The 15,549-nt window shown below is 43.1% G+C and overlaps 1 protein-coding gene across 2 annotated transcripts in view; it reads right to left on the reverse strand.

The window, feature by feature from the left end:
* Positions 1-6,141: 6,141 nt before the first annotated feature.
* Positions 6,142-15,549, reverse strand: part of BZW1 (basic leucine zipper and W2 domains 1) — a 17,527-nt gene continuing 8,119 nt past the window's right edge. The window contains exons 3-13 of one of the 2 annotated variants that reach the window (XM_008629824.2): positions 15,437-15,512; positions 13,495-13,671; positions 11,793-11,887; positions 11,482-11,547; positions 11,077-11,212; positions 10,377-10,486; positions 10,090-10,260; positions 9,039-9,185; positions 8,583-8,721; positions 7,611-7,733; positions 6,142-7,366 (exon numbers count right to left, since the gene is read on the reverse strand). In XM_008629824.2, the coding sequence (XP_008628046.1) occupies positions 7,335-7,366; positions 7,611-7,733; positions 8,583-8,721; positions 9,039-9,185; positions 10,090-10,260; positions 10,377-10,486; positions 11,077-11,212; positions 11,482-11,547; positions 11,793-11,887; positions 13,495-13,671; positions 15,437-15,500 (1,260 nt within the window). In that variant the 5' untranslated portion in view covers positions 15,501-15,512 and the 3' untranslated portion in view covers positions 6,142-7,334. Of the gene's footprint in view, positions 7,367-7,610; positions 7,734-8,582; positions 8,722-9,038; positions 9,186-10,089; positions 10,261-10,376; positions 10,487-11,076; positions 11,213-11,481; positions 11,548-11,792; positions 11,888-13,494; positions 13,672-15,436; positions 15,513-15,549 lie in introns of those variants that run through there. The other variant, XM_017728392.1, reaches the window with a different exon arrangement.

The following is a 15,549-nucleotide window of genomic DNA, read 5'->3' on the forward strand; positions in this document are numbered from 1 at the left end:
TGCAGCCGCTCCCGGAGCCTTTCCCGGAGCCTTTCCCGGAGCCTTTCCCGGAGCCTGTGCTCGGGCCGAGCCGGAGCCCTTCGCCGGGGCGGGGATTCGCGGCCCAGCCCCGCGTCCCTCTCGCTCCGCCCGCCCGGGGCGTCCCTCAGCCCTCCGGCCTGAGGTGCTGCAGTCGGCTTGGGGTTGAAAAGGGGCATAAAAGACGGGTGGGCAGCGAGTGCGCTTTTCCTCTTGGGGCAAACTAACTGGGAGATAACCCGAGTTTTATTGTCTCCCATGGAAAAACGTCACTGAAGTCTTGAAAAAGCCCACTGGGCAATATTTGCCCTTGTTAAGCGCACAGAAGCCTTTCTTCCTAGAATATGCAGCATTGGGGGCCTTGAGTAGCTTTGCAGGAGGGTCCAGTGTCCAAGCCATGATAGGTCTTTTTAAGGAGAAGGTTACAGGTTTAAGTTCCCCTATCAAACGCAATTAATTTGAAAAAAGCTCTTGAACTGAAAAATAACATGGAAGAAAGAACAGAGAAAAAAGCCAAAAATTGAAATATTGAGGAAAAATACAATCTTCGTTATAGTTTACATTTGATAATTAATGGCTTTGAAAATTGTTTGTCTGTAGGATGTAATTCAAAGAATAAATACCTTTATTACACTTTGGAAATTCCAGTCAAACTAGTGGTCCTGACAGGGATAAAAGAAAAAGACCACTTTGCAGAAGGTGCAACAAAGTTAAGAATGGGACACCATTCTGAAGTGGACAGGAAAAAAGGGCTGCAAACATCTTTCTGAAACTCCTGGCAGGTAAATAACTTCTGGACTTCTGGTATCAGCAGGCATGTTTTAAGATTTTAATTATTCTGATCAGGTCATGTGATAGTGGATTAATTTTTGAGTTGAAGGTATTTCAAGAAAGATGTCTTGCAGCTTAAAACAAAAAGCTGCTTTCACAGGGGCACTGGAAGGATTTTAATTTCATTTATTGGATTGGTTTTTTGTAGCAGTGATTCAGAAACCAAATCTGTGAATGAAAGGGGCCGTTGTCAGAGACACAGTTTTGAAGTTTGCAGTCACAAGCCCAAGGAAGGATGTGACACTGGGCATCATAGTAGCCAGGGATCTGGTCTAATGAGACAGCTGGTGGCAAAAGGAAATAGAAGACACTTTGTAATACATGTCACCCTAAACCTCCACAGGTGATAGGACCAATTTAAATTAGGTTTGGGGTTTGTTTTTTTTTTTATTTTAAGAAGGTAGATTCTCATCTGTCAGTAGTAATTGAGTGTTGGGTCTGGGGAATTCTGTGGATAACAGAAGTTTATTCCTTTGGCTCCTATTAGTAGCTGACAGTTTTTTGCTAGGATTGCATTTCCTTTAGTGAAAATGTATAGTTTGTACATATGCTTGTGATACCACAGAACATGGTCCTGCTGTTTGTTCACTGACTATATTTGAGCAGATTAATGAACAATAACCATCTCTTGGAGTACTTGAAATACAGGCATCACTTTTATGCCTTCAAAATTTGTATTATGACAAGCATTTGAATAACCCCTACTCTGAAATCCAAAGACAAGCTTTTAAACTAGATTTTCACTAAGTATCACTGAAATAGCAAGGGGGTCATGCTAGACTGACTTTTTCAAATATCAATGAGAAATCTGTAGATATGAATTATGGATGATGTTGTCCCACTAGCAGGATGGGTTTTCTGATTTTTGTTACACTGTTAAAAATCCTGAAGATTGGAGTTGTAAGTTAAGATCTCAAGCCAAGACAGCGTAAAGCAAATGTATATGCTATTTATGATTTTTTAAAAAATAGCTTCTTGCCAAATACTCATACAAGTTACTGAATCTTGATTGCCTAAGACGCATATTTTAATTTGGACACAAGGCTATTAACAAAAAAAAACCAAAACTATATATAATTATTAAACCTTTTTGCTTTAAGAAAAAAATAGGGGTCCTGAAATCATAAAGTAAAATTCAGTGAACCAGTCTTTTAAAAGAAAAACAATTGTAATTTTTTGTTGCCTTCCTACTTTGATTATCTCCTCTGAAAATCTGTTCCTTGCCATGTTTTTCTCCTGTAACATAAACTCTGTGCCCTGTGAATTTCCAGGGACTGAATCTGAAATTGCTCCTGCTGACTGTTTGTGGCCTGGTGTGTATCAGAATGTCTATCTCCCTGCTGAATGAATTGTTTTTCTGACCTGAATTCACTTGAGTTTATTGACTGGCTGCAGGATCTTGGTGCTGTTCCAGAAGATCCATGGAAAGAAAAAAGGAATGCAGAGCATGATGCAGAGAGTCATCTGATCTGTCAGAGATGTACTAAGTGCAAGATGCATGGAATATTTTTCAGACTTCATTAATTTTTTAGAAAGATGTGGTGGGTTGACCCTGGCTGGGTGACAGATGCCCAACAAACCACACCCACTCTGTCACTGCCCTCTGCAGTTGGACTGGAGAGAAAAAAATGTAGCAAATGGTTCATGAATTGAGATCAGGGAGAGATCACTCAGCCAACACCATCACAAGCACAAGAGACTCAGCTTGGGGATATTAACTGAATTTATTATCAGAGCAGGATACTGAAAAGTAAAATCTTAAAGGCATCACTTCCCATCCCTCCCTCCTTCCCAGGGGGTGCAGGGAGACAGGGAATGGAGGTACATTCAGTTTATCACAAGTTTTTTCTGCCCCTGCTCAGGGAGAAGAGTCCATTCCTGGCTCCAGCGTGGGGTCCCTCCCACAGGAGACAGTTCTCCATGAACTTCTCCGGCACGGGTCCTGTTCCATGGGGTGCAGTCCTTCAGGCACAGCCTGCTCCAGCATGGGTTCCCCACAGGATCACAAGTCTACCAGGAAACTGCTCCAGTGTGGGCTCCTCTCTACAGCTCCACAGGTCCCTGCCTGCAGGCTTCCCCTGGAATCACAGCCTTTCAGGCATCCACCTGCTCCCGTGTGGTGTCCTCCATGGGCTGTAGGTGGATCTCTGCATCCCTGTGGTCCTCCATGGGCTGCAGGTGGATCTCTGCATCCCTGTGGTCTTCCATGGGCTGTAGGTGGATCTCTGCATCCCTGTGGTCCTCCATGGGCTGCAGGGGCACAGCTGCCTCACCATGGGCTGCCCATGGGCTGCAGGGGAATCTCAGCTCTGGTGTGTGGAACACCTGCCCCTCCTTCTCTACTGACCTTGGTGTCTGCAGAGCTGTTCCTCTCTTCCTCATATTCTCACTCTTCTCTGAGTGCAATTACATCTGTGCCATAACTTTTTTTGCTTCTTAAGTATTCTATCACAGAGGTGTTCACACCATCTCTGATTGGCCAGCCTTGGCCCCTGGCAGGTCTGTCCAACAGCTGGTTCTGTCCTGGAGCCAGCTGGCATTGGCTCTGTGGGACATGGGGGAAACTTCTGGCAGCATCTCTCAGAAGCCAACCCTGTAGTCCCCCCAGCTACCAAAACCTGGCCACACAAACCGAATACAGAAAGTTCTTCTAACCTAAGATCTGAGGGGGCTTTTAGAAAACTTTTATGTTTTTTTTGTTTAGGGATGGGGATTGTTATTTTCTTTCTGTAGAACTTGCATATATTTCTTGTTTATTTTTCCCTGTAAATGTGCCTTGATGAGAGTTGTCCAGTTCTTCAAGTAGGTATTTACAGTTTAAACAAGAATAGTCTGGAATAGCTTCTATTTTTGTTTGCTTTGCTTTTTTAATAGCATACATTAATACCATGGGGAGGTAGATGGGGCTTTTAATTTCTAAGAACAATAATAAGGTATAAAGTATGTTTTCATAATTGAAATATTTTAGAAATTTTAGTCTTTTTATGCATAGATGAACCTTGATTATATTATCAGCATGTACTAAAAAAGTACCTTTTCTAAAAAGGTTGCCACTGCTATAAACAATGTGTATCTGAATAGTTAAAAGTAGTTGCTGGTCTAATCACTCTTCTAAAATCACTGTTCAATCCCATCTTTTCAGAAGAGGCAAACATGTAGCTATGAAAATACAATCAAAAATTATGGCAGCTGCTCCAAAGCAGCTTAGGAAGTCCTAGTACTGGAATATGTAAAGGCACTGGATCCTGGCAAGTGAGTACACAAAGCCACCCGTACTTTGTTTTGGCTTTAGGATTTCTGTGTCACCTTCTGTAATATGGGATGTGTGTGTCTCAGCATTAATGCAACTGTTGCAAATCATGTCATGTTCCTGCCTTTGTAGTCACTGTGTCCAGATGTTAGAGTGGTTTGAGTACCATGGACATGTTTGCATTGTTTTTGAGCTCCTGGGGCTCAGCACCTTTGCCTTCAGAGATGAAAGCTGTGGGCTTTGGGTGTGCAGTATTTGATGATGAGTATTAGACAGGAGCCCACAGGCCAGTAGAGAGCTCCTGCAGTTACCCATGGCCAGTAGCAGCCTGTTAGGCTGACCTCTCACTTGAGGGGTTTCACACGCTGTTGAGCTGCGCTGCAGCAGGGCAATGCTCTCTTCCTTGAGCTCTTGGACTGTTTTGGGGTCTGGTATCAAGAACCTTCTGAATCCTTTCACAACACTGGGATAGTCACAACCATGAGATGTTTGGAGCATACAGTGTATTCTCATGGAATACTGCCTTGGAGCAGCACTACTTCCTGTAAGTTGCTGTGAACCTTACAATGATGCAGTGTCTGTAATACTCCTCAGGTGAGTGAAAATGCTGGAGAAGCAGGGACTAAGGGGAGTGATTCATGCAAGAACTTCAGCTGCCTTTCTCCATTGCCAAACTGAAGAGAGATGTAGGCACAAGGGAAGGGTACGAGCACAACACTTCTACACATTGCCTTCAGTCAACATTTTGGCAGCAGCTTGGTGTGAAGGATCACCCTCTTAACATTTGTAATTTACAAGCCATGCTAGTAACAGATGTAGCTTCATCTGTCACCATCAGCAAATTCAAATACCTCAACTTTGTAATCTTGACAGTATTGCTGAAACTTGAGATTCATCAGCAAAGTAAAAAAAAAAAAAAAGTAGCATCAAGGGGAAAAATCCTCAAGGGATAAAACTTAGTACACACTAACTTCAGGAAACAGAGTACTACAGCTCTTTTTTCCTTAATCTGAAACCGATTATTGGTTGCAGGGTATGGTGAAAAATAGTTCTCAATAACTTCCTCTAACAATGAACAAAAATGTCTCTCTAGGTTTCCCTTCAGAGCCATGGCAATGACCCTGGGGGTCTTTGCCATATCACATGATTTTAAAAAGCAGGTAATTATATTTTTATGTACCTGGACTGCTATAGTGTAATTTAAAAATTTTCAGATTAGGTTTAAGAGCCAGTCATCCCTTTGCTGTGTTTGACAAGCTGGCCACTCTTGTGGAATATTCCCAGATCAGATCCCAAGCTACGAACACACACGTTGGTAAACTTCTACTGCAGGGACAAAACAGAATGTCTGAGTAACACATACAGTCTGTTTGGCTAAGGAAATGAAAATTTTTCTGTTGTGGACAGCTCAATTGGGATGAATAAAATCCTGGTGGCAGATACTTATCAACCCCCTATAAGCCACTGAAGGTAAGATGTGACAGGGAAAATGCCTTTGAGGACAGAAACTTTAAGTGTAATTTAAGATAAACAACCAAACATTTTTTTATTTTCATGAAAGAATTCATGACATGCCAGGATTCTGACCACAAGAATCTCTTTGACCTGGTTCAGAAGATGCTGGAGTATGTCCCAAACAAGCACTGCTCTTATGGTATAGTGCTTTCCTTTCTTCTCTCCATTGAAAGGCAGAAAGAGGGCACAGGCTCCTGCAGCTAAGCAGGCTGAGTCACAGGGACCAAAGGAACTTAAACACCATGGACTCCTGATTTGGTTGTGTTGTAAGTGCCTTATGTTTTAGTATGACTTCTTGGATATTTACCAAATGTTGACATAAAGCTTCTTTATTATACAGATGAACCTGGTTTTCAAAGTCATGGGACATGAGCACTTTAAATGTGGAAGAGAGCACCCTAACAGCAAGAAATTGTTTTAATTACATGTTATTCAACAGTCGTTGAGTTAGGCAAAAGACGGTGCACTGCTTTGTACCCTATAGTGTCACTTTCTTTTCAGATAAGGAGCAGAGACAGCCCTTGGCATTAAGTGTAAGGATGGCCTTTATTTGCTTTTAAAAAAAAAGGTTACAAAGTAAGGAAGATCACTGTAGTATTGAACAGATTGCATTGTGATGACCAATTTTTCATTTATTTTAGTAGGTGTATTCTGGTTACCAGTATTTCAGTTAATGCTGTTAGCTTGCAACAGTATAGACTTTCCCAATCTTTCTGAATTGAACTGTCCTGAGAATTTCCATTAGGAATTAAAGTTTCAGGGAGCAGATAAGCTGTTTGGTTTAGCATGTGAGCTGCCAGCATAAAAGAATCTCTAAACTTCAAGGGGGAGGGGTGGAGTTTTGGCTGCCTTAGGTTGCAGCAGCTGTGCATTTACAGAGCAGCACAAAGCAGCTGCTTCCCTGCCCCAGCCCTGCCAGGAGCAGCACCTGGCCTGAGAAAACTGGTGGGCAGCTCTATGTGGAACAGCACTGCTTGTACTTCCATGAGGAAAAGGGGAAAGGAAGGCACCCCCAGAGATGCAAGGCCACCTGACAGCCCCTCAGGAACATGGGCCACCAGCTGTGACAGCCAGCAGGCTCAGAGATGTCACTCTTCATGTCTCACCACAGTACCAATTGCTGCCACCACAACAGCTTCTTTCCAGCAGTGGGGCAAACCCACCTTCCCCAGGAGTTGGAATAGAGGATTGCTTTATGCTGGAAGACTGGTAAAGGGATGACAAAGTACTTGGGGACATGGACAGCCACCTATGATGGGGGCTAGTTGGTGGTACAGACTGCAGTGCCACACAAGCGATGGCCTCTTCACTTGGGAGGCTTTTTTACAGTTTAATTTGCAAGCAGAACTGCCCTAAGTCTCATTCACCATATCACATCTACTCCAATACAGACAGAAATCCCAACAGATGAAGTGGATTTCACTGTGGAAGGCCTTAAATTACATTATTACAGTAGAAAATACAGGAGGTAGAAGGTAACTGAAAGGACAAATGCAGGTTAAGAGTCAAATCTAACAGCTCCTGTAAACTACTTGAACATGGTTTTAAAAACTAAATCCAGTATTTCAATAACTATAGAAAACAGTTAAAATAAATTGACATGAGAGCCCTTATATCATGCTTGATACAGGGAGGTAGGATGTAAGAATCAGAAAGACACATGAGACATGACACTTATCTACAGCTCCTGTTTGCTTTACTGAGGCCAGAGTTTCACAGGTCAGTCACCCTCTTCAGCTTCAGACTCCGACTCTGCAACGGAGAGACCTCATCAGCAGCCTGCCCATGGCTCAGCCCCAGCCCCGAGCTCAGCTGCTGCCCTGCATCCCACACAACAGCTGCTACTGGCTCCACATGGATTTCACCGGCACCCAGGGGAGCGGGCACACCAGTCTCAGGGGGGACAGTTAACATCCCCCCACTCCAAAACACAACATTATTGCATTAGGGTTCCCAGAATGAACAAGCTCCACTTCAGAGCTAAGCTGCTGCTTACCTTCTTCAGCATTCTTGAGCCATTCCACAAACTTCTTCATCTGCTCCAGAAAAACACTCTTTCCTTTTGCAAGGTGTGCATCTTTATACCACTTGAGGATGGGTTCTTCACTCAGAACCTCAGCTGTAAAGATAAGCAAGAGCAATATTAACACAGCAAACTGCTGAGAACCTGACTGGCAGCCTTTGCTTCCTCCCCTAGAAGCAGCATCACATACTCCTCCTCTGGTTACAGCTGGACAGACCTGAAGGAGTGCCTTCAGTTTTGAAATTCTGAGAACCAGGCATTTGGGATGGTTCCTCATGCTGGGAGTTTCCTCAGCGCCGTATCTAGGATCTGCACTCTCACTCCCACTAACAGTCTGGAGTATTTCAGAGTTATTTGAGATGGTACACCCTAAGCAAAGGTTCAGTTAACAGCTAAGAACAGATGCAAATTCTTTTAAAGTCTGAAGTACATGACAGGAAGTGCTTAGGTGTTTTTTAAATTTTGCAAGTACAATGTAATCTTCAGTTTAACAAGTTTCCACAGGTGCACAGTTGTGTTTTCACTGACACCTTTTATCAGACATTTAAAAAGAGCCTAGAGCAGCCCAGAACACATTGGTGGCCTCAATCTCCAGCTACTCATAGTCAAAGTTAAGAGAACTAAGAAGAATACACTATCATGGAACTTAAAATATAAATTTATCTTTGTTCTACAACTCTTAAGCCAATCTACTGTAGACAGGTAGCAACTTTGTTTTGCACTTCCCCATGTGCCAAGGACCAGCCACATGCACCTTTGCATTTTTACAAACAGAAGATAGAATATTCTTCAGCTCATGAAGTGCAATGTTGTAGCACTGATCTTCCCTGAAGAATTTATCAGAACCGAAGCATTCTGTTTCAGAAGCTTTAAAAAACCCAACCAACCAACACCAACCCCTCCAAAAACTCGAAACCCCTGAAAGTACAACCCCACAGAAGCTACCTTTGTAGAAGAGCACCACTATTTTCTGGAAGGCCTTCATGAAGTGAATGTTGTCATAACAATACTCCTGAATCTTCAACAGAAGAGTCAGCTCTGACTGACCTTGGGTGGTGAAGGCAGCAAGTAGAGGGCTGTATTGCTGTAACAAAAACAACAAATTGGCACACACAGAGCACTTCACATTTAGCACCTGACTAAAGCTGGTTTTGCAGTTTCCATCAGCCACTGCTTAGAAATTTGCAACCACTGCCCCACCCCAAGCAGCTCTGCAGCAGTCACTGCCTCTCCCTCAGGCCCTTGGCCTGCAATACCCCTCACAAGGGGGCGAATTCCCCATCTCATGCTGTCTCTACACCAGCAGGGTTGTAGCCTTTAACATATAAAAGGGAGCTGCAGACAGAAGGAAAACCAAGCCCTACCCAAGGGGTGCAGAAGTCCATACTGAAGTTACAATACCTTCAAATGCTTAATGGCTTGCTCTGCTACCAGCTCCTCCTTTTTGTTCCACTCCACTGTGCTCATTACACTTGACCAGATTATGGCTACCACAGTCTGTTCTGAGATGTTGTTTTTCTTCATCTCCTCCTTCACGTACAAGATGATCTGCCAGGCAGAGTAAGAGTCAGCACAACAGTCACATATGGCACTAAGCTAAATTAAAACTTCTCTTTTAAAGGCAACCCAGAAGGTTTCAGAATGACAACCAACCTGATCATACAGCAGGATTCAGGACATTAAGGAAAGACCATGTCCTGGGGTTACTTTATGATGTGTATCCCATATCACTGCCCTATGCCCAGGAATTAATTTTGTACCTTTCTATGCCTTTAAACTGAGCCTGAGAGGGGGAAGGAAACCCTAAGCAAAACTTCTTCAAAGCAGTGTGCAGCTTGTTCAAGGTCACACAGAGATAGAGACTTTTTCAGCTGTGGCAGGGGACTGAGGAAGCACCCGGCTTGCTGCTCCCAGGTCAGCTTTTGGCCAGTTGTTCAGCTTCTTTTTCTCTGGAGAGAGACTGAGAGTTGAACTTTTTTTCCTTCCCTGGAATTTTGGATTTTCTCTCTTTTCTGCTGGACTGTTTCTGTATCAGAACACATTGGGAGGACTTTCCACCGAGCACAGAGGGCCTGGCCCTGGGCCAAGCCCCAGCTCCAAGTAGACCAAAGGGAGGACTCGAACGCTTTCCCAGGTTTTTTCTCCACAGCGAGAGATTTTATTATTTAGCATTATTATCCTTTTCCCGCGTGTTTGTTAAATACTTTTTATCTCCTTCACATTTCCTTCGAAGAAAATGTATTTTTTCCTGAAGCTGGTGGGGGAGGGGTGGTTATAGCCTGCCTTCTCTTGGAGGATATATTTCTAAATTTGGCCAAACCGACAGAGACCACAAAGCTAATACCAACCACCCTCCCAGTCCTCATTTTAATTCCTGGTGAGAGCTAAGTTCAGTATGAAAGAGAGGGACAGAAAGACAGAAAGCACCTCCACCTTGTCTACAAACACTTACATCCTTGAATGGATCTCCCCGTGACATCTGCTCCTGCAGTTCTTTCTGCAGCTCCTTCCGAGCTCCTATGGATTGCTGGTTCCGAACATACTCAGAAAGTTCTTTTAGTCCTGCTTCAGTGAAGTACTTGGAGAAGTGTTCAACACTTTGTTTGTTGGCTGGGAAGAGCTCCTGAAAATGAAGTTTACAACTCTTTTGTAAAAGAAATGTGTGTTGAGTACTTTGCTGGCAAATGCTGTTCACTAAACTGGCTTATGTAGCAGCAGAGTAGTTCCAGTGGTACTCACCATGAGCCTGTTGTCCATGTTTACTTTGCGAAGACTGACAGCCACTGCATTGATGTCTTTCTCATTTATCCATGATTTGAACAGCTTGACTGCAAAAGCTGCAGAAACACCTGTGCAATAGGAATAGGTCTATTACTAGTGAAATTCAGAACACAGGGAATCATAAGGCCTCAGTGCAGGGTACCTTGTTTGTCAGAGTGTATTCAGAGCAGCAGCTGTGCTTCCAATGAACCCCGGCACAGTCTGCAGTACCTCTCTCTGCCCAAGGACACTGTGGCCTCCAGCATGCTGGAGACTTTTCCTACCATTCATCAGCACCAACTCTTCCCTGTACTAAACTCAACTCTTCTTGCTGCAATTTAGGAAGCAACCTAAAGACATGACACACCTTTTGCATCCTGAAAGATCCCTCTCCAAAATACAGTAGTGTCTTGCTGGGAACACTAGTGAGCCCCCAACACAGCAACCCCCAGTGTCATGCAGGAAGTCCTACACACAAGCTTTCTCAAGAAACTAATTTTCTTAACTCTTAACAAGATCTTCCAGGTTGTGGGGCATCACATTTACCTTTACTAATCCTGTAATCAATCTATCACCAGAGGAAGCTTGTGAGCTGCAAGGGTGTATTGTCATCACAATTTCCACCTACTTGTCATGGTTCTATCTCCCCTTCCTAAGGGAGGAGTTGGGAGACACTCACCTTCTTTAACCAAGTTCTCATTGTAGAGACTGTTGAGAATTGATGCATTGAGTGTCCCGTTGGCAAGCAGAATACCCGTCAGCATGGCCAGTTTGTTCCGCTCAGATTCTGAGAACCCTTTCAGGAACAGCAGCAACTGCAGGACAAATAAGAAGAGCTGCATAAAACTACCATCTCTCACTAAACTTTGGCCAGTACCTCCACGTTAAACGATTTTGTTTCATCAAGCTATTCAACTAGCAGAAGCACTAATCACTAGTAGTCATGCAAGCCAGCCATTCTTCTATTAACAACTTACAAGGGTTGTATTTTAATAATCTGTTTTATGATGTAACCCTTCTACAAAGTGATTAATTAGAAGAATGTGAAGGTTTACTCATCTGCTGATAAAAACCCACTCAATACCTTTTTGACTTCATCTTCAAAGCCTTTCTCCAGGTACTTGTAACGCCTGATTAGTTTGTTAAAAACCTAAAAAGACATAGAGTACGTTATCTTTTGCTCTGAAGTATCATCTGATTAGAATTTTAAAAAACTAAGTTCAGTGAAGTAGGTCTGAACTCTTTACAGCACAGCTTGGAACACCTCTACTCTACCACTTCCAGTTTGCTTCTTAAAGCCGTGCATTATTTTTACCTATATTTAAAACTACACAAACATTTAATTTTTGGCCATTAAACAGCTTTAAGTTAAATTGTCCTCATTTCAGAACTAACCTGAGCAAATGCTTGCATGGTTTCTAGGTCTTCCTGTGCTGCAAACACACAGACGTTTGTGCGTGTCATGTCGTCTGCCAGGGTCCCACCTGGGGCTGGAAGAGGATTTCAGCATTAGTAGTGTTACTCCCAGTGAAAGCACTGAACAGCCTCCACAGCAGAACTCCAACACCCATAGCATACAACATGTTGTCCTTTCATGATGAACTGAATGACCTGATCACTGAAGACACCCCTGCATTTCCATCTGTTCCACTGCTGCACCAGAACTTTAAAATCAGGAGCTTAGATTTGAACATTTAAATATTCTGGCACCCTACTGCTAAGGGGATTGGCAACATCTTGTTTACATGAGTAAGTTAACATGGCCATATGAGCTCCTCTTCCCTTAAAGGAAGCCACTGAAGCTGCTTAATTCCAGCAAGTGTCTTTTTAGTGTCTGCTGCAATAGTGCTGCTTCATGCCTTTTTTGTGACAGAGTCACAACAGTAGACTGAAACATGTAGAGACATACATTCAAAATTCAGTGCCCCAGAGAGGAGCTTGAAACTTTAGTAATTAGGCTGCTTCACTAATGAAGGTGCATTCAGGTCACCAGCTTCAGTGCCAGAACACCTCATTGATTTCTATGCCATCCTCATACAATGGAGATCCTTTTGTTATGTATTAGTCAGAAACACGACTTTAAAACCAGAGATTAATATTTATGGCAATAATATTAAAAGCTGGTAAGGCAACAGGATGTCAGTTTTTATTCTGGCCTCATCTGACTGAAAATCAAAGCTGGTCTTCTTAGCTACCTGTTACAGGGAGGGAGTTGAGTAAAGCACCCCCTATCACCATTAATGCAGCAATGCCTTTTTCTCTTCCCCATCAGCCTCATTCCTAGAAGGAACACTTCCTAACACACTATGCACTGGTTCAGACTCTTGAATGTAAACCCACATATGCTAAGAATTACAGTATGTGCTTACCTGGCTGGTGAGCATCTGTTCCTCATTGTGTACATGAGTTCACAACACTTCCTGTCATCGCATTTCACTTCCTCAGTCCCCGTGGTTTTTGCTGACTTGACCACCCTCTCATTTCTCACTCCCTGATGTCTGCTAGAGCCCATGACCTCACTATTGTCAACAACAAATAATTTGCAATAGCACGTCCAAGACTGAGCGCTTCAGATTCTTCTGTAAAAAAGTTTCCTTTCCAAAATAACAAGGCAGGATGCAAAAAGCACAGGATCATGTCGGAATCTTTCCGGGCAACTACTGTTCTTGTTAACACAGACCACACACCTGAAACAAGCATTCATCCATCTCTCATCATTACAAGTGAACTTGACCAGAGTCAAGATCTACTCCTGGTAAAAAAAACCAAAAACCCAACCAACAAAAACTAGCCAAACAAACAAAACCAACCACAACCTCCACACCCAAAAATCCAAAGTACTTTCTTCTAAGCAGTGTTTCTACAATCTACACTTTGAGGAATGCAAACAGACTCAAGTAAAACTGAGGCAGGTTATACAGAGTATTTCTACAGTAACTGCTCAGTCACCAAGATGGTCATGTAGTTTACCACAGATTAACTTAAACCCTGTTCTACACTCTCAATGGGCTCTTTAGCAGAGTTTTTACACTGAAAGAAAACACTTTCGCAGAATGAAGTGAATGAAGCTGACAGCAGACACACCAAAGGGACTCACCCAGCATTCCACCAGCCACCAGGATGTCAAAAAGTGTTTCTGCATAGCGGCGATAATCAAGTTTTGCACCAGAAGCATCAAGAAACTTTGCTACTGCCTCCAAGTCAGTGCCAGTTTCAGTTAAACCTTGAATAATACAGTCCTGGAACTGAGTAGGGTCAAACCTCTCTTTTTCATCTGTAAAGCAAAAGTGTTGAAAGAAGATTTCCATGAAGAGTTCTTTGTGATGATCATTACTGGGCTCTAATAAAGCTTACCTGACTTCTCAGTTTGATTCTTATACCCCTATTCTCATCTTAGATCTCTCTGTCCCTCCAAAACCAGAGATTTAGCTCATGCTGGAAGGCAATTCTTAATACTTGTCCCTACAATTTTGTACATCTGACTCCATTACCCATGGTTCATCTCAGCTTGTTGGGCCTCTCTCTGTTTCAGATGAAATATTCTGACTGACAAACTGCATACCATTATCACATCCAAGTCACCTGGCAATTTGCTTTGTGGCTATGAAGACCATCCCTTCCTCTTAACCTGGAGTTACGTGAGTTTGAGGCAATTACTTTTCCTCAAGTGCCAGGGGGAAATGTAGACATACAAGCTAAGTTAATGGACTGTAACTGCAGATCTATTTAGCATCCTTTGCTGTTGTTAAGCAGAGCACACACTTCTTCATACCTGAGACACATCTGCTGATCATTGCCTTGTTTTTACTACAGGGGGGGCATAGTCAACATGCAACAAATCCACCCATGTAACTAACAGAAAGTCTTAAAGACAAGAGGTCTTCAATTTTCCTCATCTCAATTTGTCCTTAGATTATGGAAATCATGAGATGAAAAGTTTCCAAAGATAAGAGAACTCAACTGCAGATCTTATTTTGAGTGCTGTCTACAACAGCTTAGCCAATTCTGTTAGCAGCTTAGTATGGCATACTGGTGTCCAAGCATCAATGCAAGTATCAACACATTAGTAACAGCTGGTGCAAGTCTGGAAATACTGGATCAGTTATTTTCCAGGACAGATCCACGCAGCATATTGTTCAGAAGAGCTGCTTCAAAGCTGAACTACGGTTAAGTGCTTAAAAAGAGACTAAACCCATGACTGCTGGCATTTCACCTGCTGGACAGCCCACATCAAACTCTCTCATACAAGAGATTCTCAAGGTGCTTTGACATTCGAACAGGTTCTATAAATCAAAGTGTGCTTCTGCATGTACAGCATCCCTAAAGCTGCCTGTTAGAGCTGGAACACTGCTGGTATACAAGTAAAACTGTACTGAACAGAAACTCTAAGAGCTGTCCCTACTTCCTCTTTGCTGGAAAAAAGCTCCACCAAAATATTACGTTACTCATCCCACCTCTTTAGTCACCAACTCTTCTTATGGAAGTAACTGTGCATGTAGAGACAGGCCTTTGCATATCCCATGCGTTGGGGGTTTTTTGGATGTTGACTAGGAGATGTGTGGGTGGGTGGGTTTGTAGGATTTTTTGGTAGGGTTTTTCTGTCAAGTTTTTAAAATTTAGAAGAGGACAATGTAACTTTTATCCAGGGGCTAAGACTGAAATTTTTACTCTGTTAGATGCTCCTTAGATGTGCATATTAACCTGCAACAACGTTGGAGCTCCCTGTAATTCTGGGGTACTAGATCCTTCTGCCTGCAGGCTAAACACACTCAGGACGGTTCTAGAATGACCATCTTTTAGGCCAAGGTTATCACAGTAAATCCAATGACAATTCTGACTGCCAAACATTATTTATTAGTGCAGAGAACATTGCAGCACCCAGGGTCAGCCTCAAGATTCTGCACTTAGTGGGGCTTCATGTAAAAGGTTTATGGTGAGCGCATGAAGGCACTGGTTTGTTTACTGACAGAAACCGACGTTTTACCGTACGCACAGCGCCGGCAGCCGGTCTTGGCAGCGGGCACGGCACGGTAACTCACCTCTTTTTCTGGTTTTAAAACGCTGGCCCGATAGTGTCGGCTTCTGCGGCTTTTGATTATTCATAAAAGACACCCTGCAAGGAAGCAGAGACACCCGTGAGGACGCTGCGGGC

Source organism: Corvus brachyrhynchos, unplaced genomic scaffold (genome assembly GCF_000691975.1).
Source record: "Corvus brachyrhynchos isolate BGI_N302 unplaced genomic scaffold, ASM69197v1 scaffold370, whole genome shotgun sequence".
Lineage (NCBI taxonomy): Eukaryota > Metazoa > Chordata > Aves > Passeriformes > Corvidae > Corvus > Corvus brachyrhynchos.